The sequence below is a fragment of the Lynx canadensis genome, chromosome B4 (assembly GCF_007474595.2).
Source record: "Lynx canadensis isolate LIC74 chromosome B4, mLynCan4.pri.v2, whole genome shotgun sequence".
In the NCBI taxonomy this organism is placed as follows: Eukaryota; Metazoa; Chordata; class Mammalia; order Carnivora; family Felidae; genus Lynx; species Lynx canadensis.
Window position 1 is genome coordinate 85218640 of NC_044309.1, and position 22441 is coordinate 85241080.

The 22441-nt window shown below is 37.0% G+C and overlaps 1 protein-coding gene across 5 annotated transcripts in view; it reads left to right on the forward strand.

Moving 5' to 3' along the window:
* SLC16A7 (solute carrier family 16 member 7) overlaps positions 1-22441 on the forward strand; it is a 191649-nt gene that overhangs the window by 85388 nt on the left and 83820 nt on the right. For 4 of the 5 annotated variants that reach the window (XM_030323086.1, XM_030323089.1, XM_030323090.1 and 1 more), the window contains exons 2-3: positions 10785-10912; positions 13872-14115. In XM_030323086.1, the coding sequence (XP_030178946.1) occupies positions 13902-14115 (214 nt within the window). In that variant the 5' untranslated portion in view covers positions 10785-10912; positions 13872-13901. Of the gene's footprint in view, positions 1-5707; positions 5813-10784; positions 10913-13871; positions 14116-22441 lie in introns of all 5 variants that reach the window. The other variant, XM_030323088.1, reaches the window with a different exon arrangement.

Here is a 22441-nt window from a genome sequence, read left to right on the forward strand (position 1 = left end):
ACAGGAGTGTGAACCATACTGGTCAAAGAGAAATTAAAAGAAAGATGCATTCAAGAGCTATTAAAGAAAAGTATCCATGCGTAAGGAAGGACTTATGGATTTATAGCCTAGGACCTGACTGTTACTACAATTAACAGACTTAGGGGAATTTAACATTTCAGTGGCATATCCTTTTGAAAATGTCTAGGGAGTAGTACGAAATAAAGGACTATAACTTAGGAAAAACATAGCCGCAAGGGATAGAGAATTGCTACCTCACGTGTACAAGTGGTAACTGAATTTTTAGAGGTAGATGCTATTATGGAGAGTAGGTAAAGGAAAAAGAGAATCAACAATATGACCTTTATGAGAACCCACATAGTTGGACCTGAAGAGGAAAACTAGTCATGGAAGGAGGTAGAGTGAGGGAGTGAGATAGAAACCAAAGTCTCAAGTACAAAGTACAATTAAATATTGTTAAATACCATAGAAAATTCTGAAATGAGCGCCAGTGGTTTTGGAGATTAGGAAGTCATAGCTCGTTTTTAAGAGAAAATTCATTCAGCGAAGCTTGCAAGTGATAGGTTCCAAGCAAGGAATTACGAGTAGATGGGGAGAAAATAGAGGTTTTAAGGGAAGATGGCTCTTGCATGAAGTTTTGAGGTAAAGATGAGAGAAATATAATGAAAGCTCAGGAAAAAAAAATGGTAACTGGAGTAGGTTATGCTTTCCTGTTCTTTTTAGGCTTGAAGAGGTAAACACAGTTAGTAGGCTAAAGGAAAGAGCCAGAATAGACAAATACATTAAAAATTAAAAATAACGCATGGAAATTATTGTTTCCAAAGCCCTTAGAAAGGTCAGAGAGAGTTCCTTAACAATGATAAATAAATGAATTAGCATGAGAAAAGCGAAGGATGTCTTTTTGTCTAGAACAGAACAGGAAGAGAAGGTTTGTTTGCAGTGGAGGTTAAAGATAGGAATCCCCTTTCTGCTGTCCCCAGGTTTGGAAAGTTCTAGGGAGAAACGGTAGCAGCCTGTAGTTCCTACCTCAGCTGCTTGTCTTGCTGTCAGTCAGGCTGGGATGTGTTGGACGAGCAAACTAAAAGTCAGAGAAAGCTTAGCGCTGTCTTGTAAAGCAGCAAGGAGTGTAAAGAAAGCCTCAGGGTGGGGGAGCTCTTCCCTGGCTGAGGCAAATTCAGAACAAATAGGAGTGAATCGCCTGGAACAGAGTGGTACCCAGTCAGGCAGGACAGTCTCTTGAGAAGATGGGTGGATGCCAGGATCTACAAGAGAACAGCAAGGTGGAAACAAAATTAAACTAATAAAATGATTAAAGGTAGAGAAATTAAATTGTCCTCAAATTGCTTGGAATTATCGATATCACCCTTGCCCAGGTGGCAGCAAAATCTGAGTGAAGCCTCCAGGCTTTTAGGAGAAAGCTAAGGGGGAAAAATGGATACAGCGTGCAAAGATGAAAGGGTTCTCATCATTTCGTTACTCTAACTTTGTGTGGTACTAGTGTGTCGTCTGTTCTCAGATGACTGCATTTGTTTCTGTATTTTTGTGGGATTCACAGCCTTGACTAGTACTGTAAGGAAAGGAGAAAGGAAGTGAGACGATTTTCTTTTCTCTGCGTTGGGGATGATGCTTCTTTCTGGTGACCTTCTAGAAGTGACAAGCGGGATCGAACCAATGGATTTATTTTCAGTGGCTCCCGTAGCTCTCATCTAGGTTCTATTTAACTTTGGGTTCATTTTTGTTCCAGTCAGCATCAACTTCATTATCAGCGTTCGGTGCATATCACATAACAATAACATCAGATTCTAAATATGAGGGCTTAAAATTGTGGATTCTGTGGGGCTTTACAGGGAAGTTTCCTGAGAGGATCTTCAGAGTGATTCTTGAGAATGTCATAAAATGGGATGAAAGTAATCACTTCGGCTCTGCCTCCTATTTCAGCTGGGTTTTATTGATCTTTTATAAGAAATAACTGCAGTTAACGGTCCCCACCAATGTCAGTGTCATAAAATTTATATATAAGTTAGACAAGAGGGATACCTTTTGGAATGTTTGTAAATAGTCAATTCTTATGCATTATTAATGATATCTTCAGTGACTATTTAAAATTCTATCGAACATGTTATTTTTACTGAACAATAATATGATGACCTGATTCCCATTTGGTAGTTGTATAGTACATTTTTTTTTTTATTTAGGGACATATAAATTGGGCAAATTTGGGAACTAAAAATATATAGTGTATGAATTGAAATATTACATAGTTTTTAAAACACTTTGAATATATCATGTGCAAGGTGCTGTTTTCACTCTGTTTTGGAAAGATGCCTTCACGTGATTTATTTGCAACACTGAACCAAATTGTCCTGCTTTTATGGGAACATATTCTGTTAAAGAACATGGCAATATGCTTCAATATTTTAATCCTGATCATGAAAAACCATTCAAACACATACCAACCAGGTCCTCTGAGGATCTCATATAATAATTTTTATGGAAACTAAATTGTGATTTGGGAATTGAATAAAATTCTAAGCACACTTAAGGAACTAATACTTGTCCTATAGGAGCCTTCTTGTATTTAAGTACGTGGCCCAGTCCCCTTACATAATGAAATTCCTTCAGAGGATTCTTTCAAAAGAACTTCTCTCATTTCCAAGTTTTTGGAATCTTGGAAAACTTGCTCAAATAATGTCTATCTGTTCATTACTTATTTTTGGAGAGAAAGAAATTTGTATTTCACAAGCTAAGAGAGTCTATAAAATAGGACTATTTTTGTGTCATAGAATCAAATATAAGCTGAAAGGGACCTCAGAGAATGCCTAATCCTGCTGTCTTTTTACAAATAAGGAAACTAAGAGCCAGTGTGAATGCCACTTGCTCAAAGGGTTACGGCACTTTAGTGACATTTAATGTGGTCTATGTATTCGAATTTTCCAGTGTTAGATCTCTGTATGTCACATAAAGTAAGATGCAGGATATAGGAGTCATTTTAATCACTTGATCATTTTATATTTCCAACAGACACTATTCCTTTCTATCCAGGCTGATGACAACATTTTATAATATAACCCTTTAAAATGTTTTTAAAATTATTTGATTCCAATTAGTGCAAATAAGAACATTCTCAGTTCTTTATGAGCAATGCCTCTCTAAATACACTTAATGAGAGACAATTTAAGGTTACTAGACCTTCAGAGACCAACGATTCATTTCTTTTCCACCCCTGCCCTCAACTATTTTTTAAACTGAAAGAACTTACTGGTGTCTGACTCAAGCCAGTAAGAGATTTTAAGAAAAAGCACTAAGGCTGCACCCTTGGTTTGGCCTTTTCCCGTGACCTTTTGATTCAGTTTTTGCAATGAGGCAGTGTCTTAATTTGAGAATCTTTTACCAGGCTATCTATAGGGGATGGAAATGTGTCTTACAACCCTCCACGTCCCTGTAATACATGGATTGTCCCTTTTTCCTTTCCACCCTTGCTTGCAAGCAGATCAAATATATTATGACCTTATTGCCTCTGCTAGTACTTATTAAATGTAACTAGTTAAAACCAACTCATGATACCAACATTCTTTATCTAAATCTCTTGTCCCCAAATGCCAACTGCCCTGTGTGCATTTTCTGCCTTCCAAGATGCCACAGACAAATAGTTTTACCAAATATTTTGCCTCTGCTTAACATAAATTGTCATTTTTCTAATCTCTTCTAACAGGGTCCTTCCTCACAACCATCAGCCTATCCCTAAAGCCAATGCCACACATTTTACGATTTTGTTTTACAGACACCGCCTCAAATTTTGCTGTTCTATCAGACAGCTCTAATATGTTAAGGCTTATGACAATAGATATTTATTTCTTATTCATTCTACTTGGAAACATGGGTCAGCAATAGTGCCGGTTGGCTCCTGGCTAACCTTCAAACATCAGGGATCTAGGGACATGTTTTCATATTAGAAGTAAGGACTATAGGCATAGTGTCAAAACATGCAAACATATTTTAAGGTGACTCTTACTGCTTTATATCGCATTGACAAAGCATGTCCAAAGTTAGTGGGAAGGGAGTATATTTTGCTTTCAGAGAAGCAGGGCAAACATGAGTAGACCAGGACAAATAATGATGAAGAAAAAATAAAATTGTCAATCGAATCCATTGCTAAGTGTGTAGTAAAAGAAACAACTGACAACTTGGTTAGGTTTCTAAGAGTTGCACAGCCCTTGCCTTCAAAGCCTTATAGTCCTGACTCTTGATACCATTTCCTGAATGCACTGGATGGTTAATTTTCCGTGGGCTCCAGCTTTTGTTTCCTCTTCATAGTTTGGCAATTACCAACTGAATGTCTCCTGAAGTCTCCTGGGAAGTACAGAGCTGAAATGGGTGGAAGGCAGAAAGCCTAGGCAAGTGACAAGAAGCAAAGCAGAATTGGAACAGGCAAAATAGATAGTAGGGTGGAAAAAGGGCGGCAACGTGCACACTGCCAGTGGTTCAGGATTGCAGAGTAACATGAAGATAGTAGGAAGCGTACAGTTCTTAACTCTGAGCGCCTTGTCCTAGAGTGAAACAAGTGCAGTAGGTAGACTTAAGGAAAGATACCCGACATGATTGGCTTTCAGTTCATTGTCTGCAAAATGGAGACAATAGCTACTCAATAGAATTATGAGAAAATACAGGTCAAAATGTCAGGTGTCTTAATCAGTGATGCTTACTTGTAATTTAAGAGGTAACAAGAAGTGTTATTTACATGGGTAATTGGTAGTGAGAAAATGTAATGTATATCTAAACTGATACATGGAGACCATCTCTGGGTATCCTCTTTGCAATACAAAAGACTCATCATTTCATTTAGGTATAACTAAAAACAAAATCATATAAAGCAAGACAAAAGGAAACAAAAACGGAGGAAAGGTCTCTAAAAATATAGCTTCCAATTTCACTCTATTACTTACAATAACCATATTTGAATTGGTTGTGTATGAGTTAAAATTAACCTATTTTTCAAAGCAGACATAAACCCCAAAATAAGGGCAAATAATTAAATGTGTAAGATCAACTTAAAGCATTTTATATAGTAAGATATTATAATAAGTGTTATTCCAAACTAGTATAGTTAAATATATATATTTTTTACCAACCTCACCCCAAGACTATGACCTATGTGTTGTTGTTTTTTTTAAAATAAATATCCATTTTTGAGAGAGAGAGAGAAAGAGCAGGACCAGGAAGGGGCAGAGAGATGGAGACAGAGGATCCAAAATCCTGATATGGGGCTCAAACTCACAAACCCTGAGCTCATGACCTGAGCTGAAGTTGGACGCTCAACTGACTAAGCCACCCAGGTGCCCTTTATGAGGTCTTTTTAAATGCATCTCTTTTGTCATATATTTTGAATTTTGCTATCATACACATTTTTAGCATCGTGTTTTCACTGAACATTATATAATACATATTTCCCTTGTTACTGCACAATTTTTGTAATTATCATTTAATGTATGTATAACAGTTTACCAAGCGAATGGCAGTGACATATGTTCAACCACTTCCCAGCATTGGTCATTTAAGTTGTCTTTACTTTCCCCATATTATAAATACTATTACTCAAGGGCGAGAGGATGCAGGTGTTGTAGAATTGGGTTACAATTCTATTGGGGGACAAAGAGGTATGTCATAGATGGAACTAAAACAGGATTCTAAAAGAAGCATTGCTTCACAGGAAGCTTCAGCCACCTGGTGAGCAGAGGAATAAGGGAGCTTATCTTGGTGAAATGGAAGACCATGTTACTTCATGCCTCTGGCTGGGTTGATTCACCTTGCTCTGGTACTGTATCTTAATCCTGCCCTCAACAGTATTGTATTTTATAGAAACTTCTAGGAGATTCTAGCATATTTCTCAATCTCATCCTTGGTATCAGGAGATCTTACGGATTTTTTTCTTTACTTAGTTTCTTAAAGTGGGCTTTGTAATAGAAAAGTGAGAAGGGTATTCTATGGCCCTGTAATCTTCCTGGAAATCTTCAGGAATTTTTTTTTAACACCCCTTTCTTAGTGCCAGTTAATTACCTTCCTTTCAAATTGAGGAAAGAAACAAATACCAGAAAATCTTTGAAGACTAAATGCATAATGGAAGACCCAAAAATCTGTAAATATAATTCCATTTTTCCAGGCTGACCAGAGAATGTCACTAAAATATAAGAGGTAAAAAAGATAATGTCGGACAGCATCCTGCCCCCGGTACCGAGTTTTATCTTAGTCTGTTAAGGCTGCTGTAACAAAATACCATATACTAGGTGGCTTATAAATAACAGAAATTATTTCTCACAGTTCTGGAGACTGGGAAGTCAAAGATCAAGGTGCCAGCAGATTCAGTGTCTGGGTAGGGCCCTGTTCCTGCTTCATAGTATCCTCATTCGACAGAGGGAGCAAGGGAGCTGTCTCGGGGCCTCATTTAAAAGGGCATGAACCGTATTCATGAGAACTTCACCCTGGTGACCTAACTGCCTCCTATAGGCTCTGCCTTCAAATACCGTCACCATTTGGGATTAGGTATCAACATCTAAATTTTGAGGTAACACAAGCACTCAGGTTCTAGGACCATATGAGGTATATTGCAGATTCTAGGGATTAGACATGGACATCTTTTGGGGGGCCCCTATTCAGCCCACTAAAACTGCTTTTACACAATTCTAAAGTATAGGATTAGAAATTGGGAATTGCTTGGTGTGGGATGTCCATTTCCAATTCTTTATAAATAATTATGGGCTGGTTCATATTATTTTTTATAATTTGCCCATTATAAAAACATCTTCAGTTAGTTTGACCTTTATTATCAATTAGCATTCTCAGAGTCCTTTTAACTACAGCAGTAGTTCACATCTAAAAATAGGTTTTGTGTTACTGACATTTTGTGGGCCATGCACTATTGATATCTCTCTTGTCTAGTTGTCAAAGTAAATCAGTCTATAGGATTTAAAAGATGGTCCATCTGGAAGAATAAAATAACCTCTCAGCATTAGATTCCCATTTTAATTCAATTACCTGTTGGAAAAGAGAAGATTTGGTTCAGTTTAATTCCTATTGTAAAATTGGGTGAGTTATCATCTAAACTTAACTATCGTACGTTAATTTGACACAACTCTATCCTTTTGTATAAGAAAAAGGAAACAGAAAGCAAAAAGTCTTCTTCATTATTCTTTAAGGAACATAGTAATCCCTTTACGTGAAAACACAGCCAAGGTAGGATGTGAAGAACAAGCCATGCTTTATCTATGGGCTATCTAGATGAACTTATAACGAAGCCAATAGTCTCCTAACATCAATTGATTTAATTTGGGACTCAGTTTCCTGAGAATATTATTTCTGGACTGTATTTTGCAACACAGACTTCTGTATGGCTTAGACTATTGATAAGGGTTCATAAAATTGAGGCATCCTGATTTAGATTTGGGTAGTTGAAGAAAAATTATTTGCAAAATATATAAAGGAACATTCTGATATTCTGTGCAACTGAATGAGAAAGGGCCCTAAATATAACACTGGAGTCTACCCATTGATCATCACTAATAGTTATATTATTTCTTTGTACTACATCTTCCTCTCCATAGATTAGTGAACCCATATTGATTGCTAGAAGATAAAGCAAGGTTTTGGGGCTTTAGCATGTCCCCCCACATAAGTTTTTTACTTTAAAAAATTTATTTTTTTACATTTATTTAGTTTTAAGAAACAGAGTGAGACAAAGTGTGAGCAGGGAAAGGGCAGAGAGAGAAGGAGACACAGAATCTGAAGCAGGCTCCAGGCTCTGAGTTGTCAGCACAGAGCCCGAAGTGGGGCTCGAACTCACGAGCTGTGAGGTCATGACCTGAGCTGAAATCGGACACTCAACCGACTGAGCCACCCAGGCGCCCCCTAGGTTTTTTACTTTATAGCCAGATGTTTTCAGTAGTCATTAAGTCACCCTTTTTGTCAATGACAATGATATATTGTAGTCTATATACTCAACCACATTATAGAGAGGGTAGATGTAAATAAGCTGAAATAGTGATGAATTCCTAAAGACTTTGAAGGATAGTTGAGGTTTAGAATTAGAGAACAAATATTTGAATTCCAATGGACCAGACAGATAAAGATATATGCAAGAATTGAGATTTGGAAATTCACCATAGAAATAAAACCGAAGGAATGTATTTGTTAGCAGAAAGAGCAGCCTCTAAGTTGCTGTGTCAAAGTGGAATCGGTAACAATGGGCCTAACAAAAATACTAGTCATGGTACCAATTTTATCACTTACTGGACATTACACGTTGGAAAAATCACTTTGCACCTCTAACTCTTCATGCCCTCATCTCTCTCTCTCTCTGTGTCTCTCTTTTCACAGAATCCAGTGATTTGTTTTGTTTTAGCTTATTTATTTTGAGAGAGAGAAAGAACATGAGCAGGGGAGGGGCAGAGAGAGGGAGAGACAGAGAATCTGAAGCAGGCTCTGCACAGTAAGCAAGGAGCCCAGTGGGGGTTCAAACTCATGAACTGTGAGATCATGACCTGAGCTGAAACCAAGAGTCGGATGCTTAACTGAATGAGTCATCCAGGTGCCCCATATGCCCTTATCTCTAAATGTGATTAAAAACAACACTTCCTCTTCATTTATGGAATTATGATAATTAATTGAATCTTTGGGGGAAAAAATTAAGCATTGCTGTTTTTTTTTTTTCATGCATCCTGTTGTAAGTAAAAGCCATCATGAAACAAGTGGCGTATGTGAGAACTGCTAAGAAACCAAATTAGCTGAGAGCATAGTCCAACTTGCACCTATGGTAATTAACCCAGCTTTTGTAGGGACACATAAGCTTTATGCCTTCTTGGACTTTAGGAAACAATCTCCAAAATAGTTGCTTTCCCAAATTAAAAGAAAACCTTCCCATATTCTTAAGGATTGTTGATCTTCTACTATTTTTTTAGTAGGGCACACAATTCTAAAACACTACTTTTCATTTTTAAAACTAAAGACTGGAGCACCTGGGTGGCTCAATGGGTTGAACATTTGACTTTGGCTCAGGTCATGATCTGACAGTTCATGAGTCCCGAGTTGGGCTCTGTGCTGACAGCTCAGAGCTTGGAGCCTGCTTTGGATTCTGTGTCTCCCTCTCTCGCTGCCCCTCTCCTACTTACACTCTGTCTCTCTTTCTCTCTCTCTCTCTCTCTCAAAAATAAATAAACATTAAAAAAATAAGAAAAAACCTAAAGACCAATATATGGGTTGTATGGATATAAATATATTTGCATAAACATGTATTAAAATATGATAGTTTTAGAGATGTAGAGAAAGGGGTGTAAAGTAGATTAATATAGTTATAATTACCAAGCAGGAAGTTATAACTTACTGGATTTTTGGCCAGTTTGTTGAAAAAGCCATGCATATGCGTTGGTCTTTCTGTAAGAAAATGGACCAGTCAGGTTAAAGCACTGTGAAAGTTTTGTAGAAATGTTAGATGGCATTTAGAATGTGGACTTGTCAAGATTGCTTGTTGTGGCCTCTCTGCTGACCTCCATAAAGCATGATGATAATTAAGCATGGACTGCAAGGTCGGAGCCCAATTTTCAGGAATGCCTCAGGCTTTCCTCTGAGGCTTTGCCCTGAACTCAGGGCAGTTCTCTGTGCCAGAGGAAACGGACAGAAACTGTATTTCGTAAAATATAAGAAGGGTTTTCTGCATTCGGATGGGCTAGTTACATGTAGTAGGATGGGGCTGCCATCCCTAGATTACCTGGCTTAAAGTTACCAAGGCTCCCAAGGCACCTGGTAAGACCAGAACAGATGTTTCTCCTCACTGCTGTTACCCCAGACCTGGGAGACCCATTTAGCATGAACTCTTTTTTCCTAGTCTAAGACTTTAATTCCAGCCTTATCCATTTATCAGATTTTATTCTTGACTTTATAATCCCCTGAGTACTCTTCATTCTGGTCCCCACCCTCAGTTTCTCACTGACTTGGCAACTAGATCACAGGCTTTGCTCATCCTGTCATACAAATCTCATTTGTGTGGTCTGGTGGCTCTGTTGCCTGCCTTCAACACTTTAGATACAGCAGCCTTGTGTGCAAAACAGGAAACTGATTATTTAATTGAAAGAGTTGACTTTTTCTCAGCTTTAATCTGGGCAAAGGAATGTCTAACCCAAACAAAATAAACTCTAAGTACTAGCTTCTATATATTCAGCACAAGATTCAAGTTGAAATAATAGTATTTGATGTATTAGGGAATTTTAGCCTATTTGTCTGTCACCCAGAACTGATTAGGAAGTTTTAATTCTAAATCAGAAGGTCCCTAAAATACTTTTATTCCTTTTCGTGACCCAGTCTGTCTCATTGTGAGACATATATATTATTGGTAATATTTCCCATAATTCTCTTTTAAACTTTGTTTCCTTTGTCAATGGATATTTTCTTTAATTGAATTTTACAGCAAATTATTTAAATGAGTATAGGAAATTATTTGAGTGACAGCTAATGAATGCCAATAAATTTCCTTCTCATATTGATAGATATGCAATCTATTATTTATTTTTTTAAAAAATGCCTAGTTCTTCATTTTATACTTATAAATTTTTTTTTCTCACACATGTATGTTTGTCATTTTGTTCATACTGTAGTAATCCAATTGATGGGTTGACAAAGAAATTTTGCTAATTATTAAAACATGGTCACATGTTTTCCTGGGATGATTAAAGCTAGTGGCTTTAATGAGGCTTATGGGATTGAATTATACACGTAACCTTTGTTTTTTTTCATTTCTTTAGGAAATACAGAGTCTGCTCTACTCTCCCCTTTGCATTGCCTTCACATATCACTTCAAAGAATAGTGACTAGGCTTAAAAATTCCACGGATAATCCAAATAAATCTGTTCAATTTGGCATCTATCAACAGGTAAAATTATACTTTTAATTCCTATTTTTTCTGATTATTTCCACAAACAAAAGGAAAAAGACACAACAGCTATAAGTTGTGTAAAATATTAACAGAATTGTGCACAGGAAACTAACGAGACCATTGAGTATGTGAATTGGATCTGACTTAATCAACTCAGGGGTTTTTTAATACCGAACAGGTTGGGGGCACCTGCATCCGACTTTGACCCAGGTCATGATCTTGTGGTTTGTGAGTTCGAGCCTCGCATCTGGCTCACTGCTGTCAGCACAGAACCCACTTGGATCCTCTGTCCCCCTTTTTCTCTGTCCCTCCCCTGCTCACGCACACGCTCTAAAATAAATAAACATTAAAAGAAATAATGAACAGGTGAAAGTGGAATATTTCAAGGGCTAATTGGTTAGGCTGTACTTTGTAATGATTTAGTTAAGAGATCATGAGATATCAATTTATATGGAAAAAACTAAACAGCTAGGAGATAAGAAAGTGAAGAGGTATAAATGGTGCCTCTCAACCTGGAGTATGTGGTTATAATTAAAATCGAGCAAATGTGCTGTAAACAGATAACAAAAGATCGCATACTAAGATAAACTGGTGAAAAAATAACAATACAAAACAAGGATTGAGGAGAAAAAATATTTCAGTCATATAATCCTTTTTTGTTAAAAATTTTTATTTTTGAGAGAGAGAGAGAGAGAGAGCGAGCACATAAGCAGGGGAGGCGCAGAGAGGAAGGGAGAGAGAATCCCAAGCAGGTCCCATGCTGTCCGCATGGAGCCTGACTCGGGCTTTATCCCATGAGCTGTGAGGTTATGACCTGAGCCAAAATCAAGAGCCAGATGGTTAACTGATGAGCCACCTATGCCACCTATATAATCCTTTTTTTAAGGGCCTTTATGAGCATAGATTCCTGTCTATACAATAGAAATCCTAACATCAACCTAGCTTATTAGTAAATTTCAGTATTCATATTCATAACATGATTTGAATATTAGTAAATTTCAATATTCATATTGATATAATGCTTAATGATTTAAAAGTGTATTTAAGATTATTTAGAAATGTTATTTTTGAAATGATAAAACAAATCATTCAGTTGTATTTCTGAGTGTTTACAATAGCAGATGTAATAAAAACTGTAATAGTTTAAACTCATGAATTAATAATGAAAGACAGATTCTTTTATGCAAACAGGAAAATTGCAGAGAACTGCTCTACCTATTTTAGGTTTCATTTTTATCATTCTTCCTATGTGAATTTCTGAAAGCAAAGTCCTTCAGTATAACTATCAGCAGATTATAAAATTTTAGAATTTAGACTATTTTCATTCAAAATCTAAATAAAAAACACATATAAAAGATCACTGAAAGTATCCCTGATATAATCTGACATTAAAATAAAAAATCTGTCTCTGTTTTTATAGATATATGTTTAGTTTTTTGGTAGGTTTTCTGAAAACAGGTGGCAAAATTAGTTTTTATTAACTCATTTCCAACATTATTTTACTAACAGAAAATTGCTTCTCTCTCTCCTCTGCATTGCAATTGAAATATGTTCACAAATAACATGAGAGTTGTAATAAGAAGACACTGAGAAAGGCTGGCAATTGCAGCAAAAGCTAAGCAAACAGCTTTACAAAGAAACATTGATGTTAGGCAACCAAGGTGTTTTAAAGTTAACTTCAGTTGTATTAAGTATGTGTGATCATTTCTTCCACAGGAGAGTGGGTGCTATGTACCATAAAGTTAGCAGTTAAGTGTTCCTAGTCATATCCAGAGAGAAAGTCCTTTCTTTTAACAAATAACATGCCATTCATCTGTTTGAAAGAATTTCATTGCTATGAAAAAAATGCATAAAATATATCATTCATTAAATGGTAGCACCATTTTGAGAAGAGTGGTAATGTTAATTCATTAAAACCATATAATTTCTAATGCTATGAGTCTAGAAAACAGATGCATGTGAAATATTTTTAAGGGTTCTCAATTATTAAAAGAAAAATTCTAAAATGTATCTAATGATCTAATATTTCTACTAATTTAAAAATCTATTCTTTAAAATCTATCAGATTTAATACATGGTCCTTTAAAAATTTTTTTTAATGTTTATTTGTTTTTGACAGAGAGAGAGAAAGAGTGCGAGCAGGGGAGGGGCAGAGAGAGAGGGAGACACAGAATCTGAAGCAGGCTCCAAGGCTCTGCGCTGTCAGCACAAAGCCTGACATGGGGCTTGAACTCAAAGACCGCGAGATCATGACCTGAGCTGAAGTTGGACGCTTGAACCAACTGAGCCACCCAGTTACTCCATACATGGTCCTTTTTAAACTTTGTAAAGAAAATACTAAGTATTTTGGATTAAAAATGTAATCTGGGTTTTCTTTTTAAGTTTTTATTTATTTACTTCAAGAAAGAAAGCACAAGTGGGGAAGGAACAGAGAGAGGGAGAGAGAGAGAGAATCCCAAGCAGGCTCCACAGTGTCAGCCCAGAGCCCAAAGCAGGGCTCGAACTCATGAACTGGGAGATCACCACCTGAGTGGAAATCAAGAGTCAGACATTTAACCTACTGAGCCACCTGGGACGCTCAACCAACTGAGCCACACAGGAGTCCCCAAATGTATTCTGTTTTTAAGTGATAATAGCTCTGTTTTTACTATGTTTAGAAATCAGATTGAGATAGCTTTTATTTTGGAGTTGGTACTTCAGTATAGAACTGAAACCGTTGAGTAATTTTTATTTCTGTAAGTGAATTAAATGGTTTCAACTTTTAGCCCATAGCAAAGTGACATACCTCATTACATTTTTTTTTTGTTAATTTTCTGAGTATAAGAGTATTAAAAAGTATTCATGCAAAGTTATATAATTGCAGCTATAACTGGAATATACTATTTTGGTGATTATCAAGAGTAATGTATGAAAATGGAAATATGGTTTCAACTGTTACTTCATTTTCTTTAAACAGGTTATTTGAATTTCAAATAGAGGAGCAGACATGCCACCCCCAGCAGGTGCCCCACAGCATCCACCTCCTGATGGAGGATGGGGCTGGGTAGTGGTTGGAGCATCTTTTATCTCCATTGGATTTTCATATGCGTTCCCCAAAGCAGTCACGGTGTTCTTCAAAGAAATTCAGCAAATATTCAACGCTACCTACAGTGAGATAGCCTGGATATCATCCATTATGCTGGCTGTTATGTATGCAGGAGGTAAGTTTTCTGGTAATAAATGGAATTGCCAATTAAGAAAACAATTCTTCCATACCACAGTGTTTCACATGTAGTGTCTTGGTGTATATATTGTCACTTAAAACCAATCAAGCATATAATTCCAAATGAGGGGCGCCTGGGTGGCGCAGCCGGTTAAGCGTCCGACTTCAACCAGGTCACGATCTCGCGGTCCGTGAGTTCGAGCCCCGCGTCGGGCTCTGGGCTGATGGCTCAGAGCCTGGAGCCTGTTTCCGATTCTGTGTCTCCCTCTCTCTGCCCCTCCCCCGTTCATGCTCTGTCTCTCTCTGTCCCAAAAATAAATAAACGTTGAAAAAAATAAAAAAAATAAAAAAAAATAATTCCAAATGAATTCTTAATAATTTTGTTGATTCCACCTCTTGAACTATTCACCTGAATCTGAGTATTACTAGAGTATTTATTTGAACGATAATTTCTTTGAACAAACTAAGATTCACTAAATTATAGAATTTCCGAGGGAGCTACCTTTCCATTTAATTTGGAGTGAAGTCTATACTGTAGTGTCAGTATCATTTCCTACCACTGCTACAGTTGGTAGAAATGCTTTCTTCTTAATGAGAAATAACCTACAATTGCTGACAATCTATAAGCCTAGGAAGTACTTCACTTTCAGCTGCAAAAATGGAGTGTTATCAGTACATTCTGGATCCATTCAGGTTTGTGTGATCAAAATAATTCCTTATCTCTGTCGTACTCATTAAATATGACAGGTTTTAATTTAAATGGTTGCCTGAAAATTATCTCGTTACATTCCTTGTTTAAATGAGGGTAAGATTCATGAAGGATAAAAAAATAAAACAAAGTACCGTATCACTTCTGAATATTTTTTTAAAAAATGGAATTATTTGTGCATTATTATGTAAATTATTTTCTTTAAATCAATCTCAACAGCAGACTAGACTGTCTCTAATTTTTTTAAGTCATTACTTAAAATATTTAGGTTTTTGAGTTTTCATTTTTCAACTGGATACTTGATTTTAAGATACAGATGTAGGCTTAGAATATAAGCACTAAGAGAAACCATACAAATCATTTAGCACAGTTTCTTACTTGGCAGTTGAAGGTAATATGGCTCATTAGTGATAGGGAGATACCATTAGAAATAATATTCAACATTTATTAGTATTTACTTTCACATAAGTTCTCTCTAAACGCTTGTTATGTATCATATGATTTAATCCTCTTAACAATATGTGAAATAGGTATTATTTTCTCTCCATTATATAACTGAGGAAATTGAGACATAAAATAGTTTCCCAAGACAGACAGCTCATTAGTGGCAGATGGAAATTGAGGCTCAAAACATTGTCACTATGCTCTTATGCCTTTCTCATTTCTTCCTCTCTGCCTCTAGAAAGTGATAGAGCCAGATCTAGGCCAGGCCTTCTACTGACCTGATTCAGTGATACCTCCACCGAGGTCATTTGTCAATGGCATATGATTATTCTGTAGGATATTGGTCTCTTTAGTGTGCTACCGAGGTGAAAATTTTATCCTCCAATAATCCTGTGTGTGTGTGTGTGTGTGTGTGTGTGTGTATGTGTGCACATGTGTGCTCATGTTGATATGTGTTTTCCATTTTCTATATGTCACTGATTTTACATTAATCCAGTTTGCCTTTCTTAGCTTTTTAGTTAGGTTAAATTGCTGCATTTTTTGTTCTGGTACCAAAAGGAATCTTTAAAATGCTACTTGGGGGGCGCCTGAGTGGCTCAGTCGGTTGAGCGTCCGACTTTGGCTCAGGTCATGATCTCGCGGTCTGTGAGTTTGAGCCCCGCATCGGGTTCTGTGCTGATGGCTTAGAGCCTGGAGCCTGCTTCGGATTCTGTGTCTCCCTCTCTCTCTGCCCTTCCCCTGCTCATGCTCTGTCTCTCTCCCTCTGTCAAAAATAAATAAACATTTAAAAAAATTAAAATGCTACTTGGGTGGATCAGTGAAAACTTCTGCTTCTAAAACACTTTCTGAGTATCTCCTTTGGACAGTTACTTTAAGGAATATAATTATAGTATTTCTGATGACTATAGAAACAGTAGATACTGTGCACCCTGTCTTGTTCCTCTGGCAGAGGGTCAGGTGTTCTTTAATAACACTTCACTAGAACTACACACAAATTCCTCTTGTCCTGAGCTACAAAATGTGCTAATGTTAAGATATGAATTTTTCCCCTTCTTAAATACAAATGAAACAGATTCCTCTAGAAGTCCATTGAATTTGAACATCAAAATTTTTTGTTGAATAGGTAGTTGACTAACTCACAAGCAAGACAAAAATTTGTATAACTTTTAGATTAACTCAAGTCTTGACTTTATTACTTTTAAGCAAATAACCCAAAAATCCCAGTGCCTCAAAGGAATACATGTTTATTTATTGCTCAAGCAATGTTTCATCTAGTGGCTCTGCCATCACCTGAGACTTTGTGGTGTTTCTAAAATCTGTTCCATTTGTCTGGAGAGAATGAACACAGACATCATGGAAGAACATGTGGAGATATTTTAGGGCCAGGCCTGGAAAGGATAAACAGCACTTCTGTAATATTCCACTGGTCAGAATTTGTGTGTGTGTGTGTGTGTGTGTGTGTGTGTGTGTGTGTGTGTGTGTGTTTGTGTGTGTATTTTTCAAAATTTTATGTAAATCCAAGTTTGTTAACATAGTGTAATAATGGTTTCAGTAGTAGAGTTTAGTGATTCATCACTTACATATAACACTCAGTACTCATCCCATCAAGTGCCCTCCTTAATCCCTTCACCCATTTAGCCCATTCCCCCACTCACAACCCCTTACAGCAACCCTCAGTTTGTTCTCTTTGTTTAAGAGGCTTTTATGATTTGCCTCCCTCTCTATCTTATTTTTCCTTCCCTTCCCTTATGTTCATCTGTTTTGTTTCTTAAATTCCACATATGAGTGAAGAAATCACACGATATTTCTCTGACTTATTTCACTTAGCATAATACGCTTTAGTTCCATCCATATTGTTGCAAACGGCAAGATTTCATTCTTTCTAATCATTGAGTAATATTCCATCGTGTATATATATGTACCACATCTTCCTTATCCATTCGTCAGTCGATGGACATCTCAGCCTTTCCATAATTTGGCTAGTGTGGATAGTGCTGTTATAAACATTGGGGTGCATGTTCTCTTTTGAAACAGCATAAGCGTATCCTTTGGATAAATACCTAGTAGTGCAATTGCTGAATCATAGGGAAGTTCTATTTTTACTTTTTGAAGAACCTCCATATTTTCCAGAATGGCTGTGGCAGTTTGCATTCCCACTAATAGGGCAAAAGTGTTCCCCTTTCTCCGCGTCCTCACCCACATCTGTTGTTGTCTGAGTTGTTCCTTTTAGCCATTCTGACAGGTTTGAGGTGGTATTTCATTGTGGGTTTGATTTGTATTTCCCTGATGCTGAGTAGTATTGAGCATCTTTTCATGTGTCATTTGGCCATCTAGATGTCTTCTTCAGAAAAGTATCTCTTTGTGTCTTTTGACCATTTCTTCACTGGATTATTTGTTTTTTTGGTGTTGAGTTTGGTAAATTCATTATAGATTTTGGATACTAACCTTTTATCAGATATGTCACTTGCATATATCTTCTCTCATTCCATAGGTTGGTTGCCTTTTAGTTTTGTTGATTGTTTCCTTTGCTGTGCAGAAGCTTTTATTCTTGATGAGGTCCCAACAGTTCATTTTTGTTTTTGTTTCCCTTGCTTCCAGAGATGTGTCTAGTAAAAAATTGTTGTGGCTGAGGTCAAAGAGTTTGTTGACTGTTTTCTGTGCTAGGATTTTGCTGGTTTCCTGACTTACATTAGGTCTTTCATCCATTTTGAATTTTTTTTTGTGCAGAGTGTAAGAAAGTGGTCCAGTTCATTTTTCTGCATGTCCGTGTCCAGTTTGCCCAATACCATTTGCTAAAGGACTGTCTTTTTCCCATTGGTTATTCTTTCCTGTTTTGTAGAAGGTTAGTTGGCCATATATCTGTGGGTCCATTTCTGGGTTCTCTATTCTGTTCCATTGATCTATGTGTCTGTTTTTGTGCCACTACCATACTGTTTTCATGATTACAACTTTGTAATACAGCTTGATGTCCAGAATTGTCATGCTTCCAGTTTTGGTTTTCTTTTTCAGTGTTTCTTCTTTCTTTTTTAATATGAAATTTATTGTCATATTGGTTTAAATACAACACCCAGTGCTCATCCCAGCAGGTGCCCTCCTCAGTGCCCATCACCCGATTTCCCCTCCTTCCCACCCCCCATCAACCGTCAGTTTATTCTCAGTTTTTAAGAGTCTCTTATGATTTGCCTTCCTCCCTCTCTAACTTTTTTTTTCCCCCTTCTCCTTCCCTATGGTCTTCTATTAAGTTTCTCAGGATCCACATAAGAGTGAAAACATAAGGTATCTCTCTTTATCTGTAGGACTTATTTCATTTAGATAACACTCTCCAGTTCCATCCACGTTGCTACAAAAGGCCATATTTCATTCTTTCTCTTTGCCAACTAGTATTCCATTGTGTATATAAACCACAACTTCTTTATCCATTCATCAGTTGATGGACATTTAGGGTCTTTCCACAATTTGGCTATTGTTGAAAGTGCTGCTATAAACATTGGGGTACAAGTGCCCCTGTGAATCAGCATGCCTGTATCCCTTGGGTAAATTCCTAGCAGTGCTATTGCTGGGTCATAGGGTAGATCTATTTTTAATTTTTTCAGGAGCCTCCACACTGTCTTCCAGAGCAGCTGCACCAGTTTGCATTCCCACCAACAGTGCAAGAGAGTTCCCGTTTCTCCACATCCTCGCCAGCATCTATAGTCTCCTGATTTGTTCATTTTAGCCACTCTGACTGACATGAGGTGGTATCTCAGTGTGGTTTTGGTTTGTATTTCCCTGATGATGAGTGACGTTGAGCATCTTTTCATGTGTCTGTTGGCCGTCTGTATGTCTTCTTTAGAGAAGTGTCTATTCATGTTTTCTGCCCATTTCTTCACTTGATTATTTGTTTTTTGGGTGTGGAGTTTGGTGAGCTCTTTATAGATTTTGGATACTAGCCCTTTGTCCGATATGTCATTTGCAAATATCTTTTCCCATTCCATTTGTTGCCTTTTAGTTTTGTTGATTGTTTCCTTTGCAGTGCAGAAGATTTTCATCTTCATGAAGTCCCAATAGTTCGTTTTTGCTTTTAATTCCCTTGCCTTTGGAGATGTGTCAAGTAAGAAATTGCTGCGACTGAAGTCAGAGAGGCTTTTTCCTGCTTTCTCCTCTAGGGTTTTGATGGTTTCCTGTCTCATGTTCAGGTCCTTTATCTATTGTGAGTTTATTTTTGTGAATGGTGTAAGAAAATCGTCTAGTTTCATTCTTCTGCATGTTGCTGTCCAGTTCTCCCAGCACCATTTGTTAAAAGACTATCTTTTTTCCTTTGGATATTCTTTCCTGCTTTGTCAAAGATGAGTTGGCCATACTTTTGTGCGTCCAATTCTGGAGTCGCTTTTCTATTCCATTGGTCTATGTGTCTGTTTTTGTGCCAATACCATGCTGACGTGATGATTACAGCTTTGTAGTAGAGGCTAAAGTCTGGGATTGTGATGCCTCCTGCTTTGGTCTTCTTCTTCAATATTAGTTTGGCTATTCAGGGTCTTTTGTGGTTCCATACAAATTTTAGGATTGCTTGTTCTAGCTTTGAGAAGAATGCTGGTGCAAGTTTTACTGGGATTGTGTTGAATGTGTAGATAGCTTTGGGTAGTACTGACATTTTAACAATATTTATTCTTCCAATCCATGAGTACAGAATGTTTTTCCATTTCTTTGTATCTTCTTCAATTTCCTTCATAAGCTTTCTATAGCTTTCAGCATACAGATCTTTTACATCTTTGGTTAGGTTTATTCCTAGGTATTTTATGAGTCTTGGTGCAATTGTGAATAGGATCAGTTTCTTTATTTATCTTTCTGTTGCTTCATTATTAGTGTATAAGAATGCAACTGATTTTTGTACATTGATTTTTATCCTGTGACTTTGCTGATTTCATGTATCGGTTCTAGCAGATTTTGGAGTCTGTCAGGTTTTCCATGTATAATATCATATCATCTGCAAAAAGTGAAAGCTTGACTTCATCTTTGCCAATTTTGATGCCTTTGATTTCCTTTTGTTGTCTGATTGCTGATGCTACAACTTCCAACAATATGTTAAACAACAGTGGTGAGAGTGGACATCCCTGTTGTGTTCCTGATCTCAGGGAAAAAGCTCTCGGTTTTTCCCCATTGAGGATGATATTAGCTGTAGTCTTTTCATAAATGGCTTTTAATATGTTTAAGTATGTTCCTTCTATCCCGACTTTCTTGAGTGTTTTTATTAAGAAACTATGCTGAATTTTGTCCAATGCCTCTTCTGCTTTGATTGACAGCATCATATGGTTCTTTTCTTTTATTAATGTGATGTTTCACATTGATTGATTGGCAAATACTGAACCAACGCTGCAGCCCAGGAATGAATCCCATTTGTTCATGGTAAATAATTCTTTTTATATGCTGTTGAATTTGATTTGCTAGTATCTTGTTGAGAAATTTTGCATCCATATTCTTCAGGGATATTGGCCTGTAGTTCTCTTTTTTTGCTGGGTCTTGGTTTGGTTTGGGAATCAACATAGTGCTGGCTTCATAGAATGAGTCTGGCAAGTTTTCCTTCCCTTTCTATTTTTTGGAACAGCTTGAGAAGGAAAGGTATTATCTCTGCTTTGAATGTCTGGTAGAATTCCACAGGGAAGCCATCTGGTCCTGGAGTCTTATGTGTTGTGAGATTTTTGACAACTGATTCAATTTCTTCACTGGTTATGGGTCTGTTCAAATTTTCTATGTCTTCCTGTTTGAGTTTTGGAAGTATGTGGGTGCTTAGGAATTTGTCCATTTCTTCCAGTTTGTCCAGTTTGTAGGCATATAATTTTTTCATAGTATTCCCTGGTAGTTGCTTGTATTTCTGAGGGATTGGATGTAATAATCCCATTTTCATTCATGATTTTATCTGTTTGGGTCCTCTCCTTTTTCTTTTTGAAATGTCTGGCTGGAGGTTTATCAATTTTGTTTATTTTTTCAAAAAACCAACTCTTGGTTTCATTGATCCGCTCTACAGTTTTTTTAGATTCTATATTGTTTATTTCTGCTCTGATATTTATTACGTCTTTTCTTCTGCTGGGATTGGGGTGTCTTTGCTTTTCCACTTCTATTTCCTTTAGGTGTGCTCTTAGATTTTGTATGTGGGATTTTTCTTGTTTCTTGAGATAGGCTTGGATTGCAATGTATTTTCCTCTCAGGACTACCTTCACTGCATCCCAAAGCATTGGGATTGTTGTATTTTCATTTTCATTTGTTTCCATATACTTTTCAATGTGTTCTTTAATTGCCTGGTTTACCAATTCATTATTTGGTAGTGTGTTCTTTAACCTCCATGCTTTGGAGGTTTTCCAGAATTTTTCCTGTTGTTGATTTCCAGTTTCATAGCATTGTGGTCTGAAAGTGTGCATGGTATGATCTCATTTCTTTTATACTTATTACAGGCTGTTTTGTGACCCAGTATGTGATCTATCTTGGAGACTATTCCATGTGCACTCAAGAAGAAAGTATATTCTGTTGCTTTAGGATGCAGACTTCTAAATATATCTGTCAAGTCCATCTGATCCAATGTATCTTTCAGAGGCCTTGTTTCTTTACTGATCCTGTGTCTAGATGATCTATCCATTGTTGTAAGTGCAGTATTAAAGTCCCCTGCATTTACCACATTCTTATCAATAGGTTGCTTATGTTTGTGATTAATTGTTTTATATATTTGGGGGCTCCCATATTCGGCGCATAGACATTTATAATTGTTAGCTCTTCCTGATGGATAGACCCTGTAATTATTATATAATGCCCTTCTTCATCTCTTGTTACAGCCTTTATTTAAAGTCTAGTTTGTCTGTAATTCTGGCTACTCCAGCTTTCTTTTGACTTCCAGTGGGATGATAAATAGTTCTCCATCCCCTCACTTTCAATCTGAAGGTGTTCTCAGGTCTAAAATGAGTCTCTTGTAGACAGAAAGTAGATGGGTATTGTTTTTTTATCCATTCTGATACCCTATGTCTTTTGGTTGGATCAGTTAGTCCATTTACGTTCAGTGTTATTATTGAAAGATACGGGTTTAGAATTGTTGTGATGTTTGTAGGTTTCATGCCTGTAGTGATGTCTCTGGTACTTTTTGGTCCTTGCAACATTTCACTCACAGAATCACCCTTAGGATCTCTTGTAGGGCTGGTTTCGTGGTGAT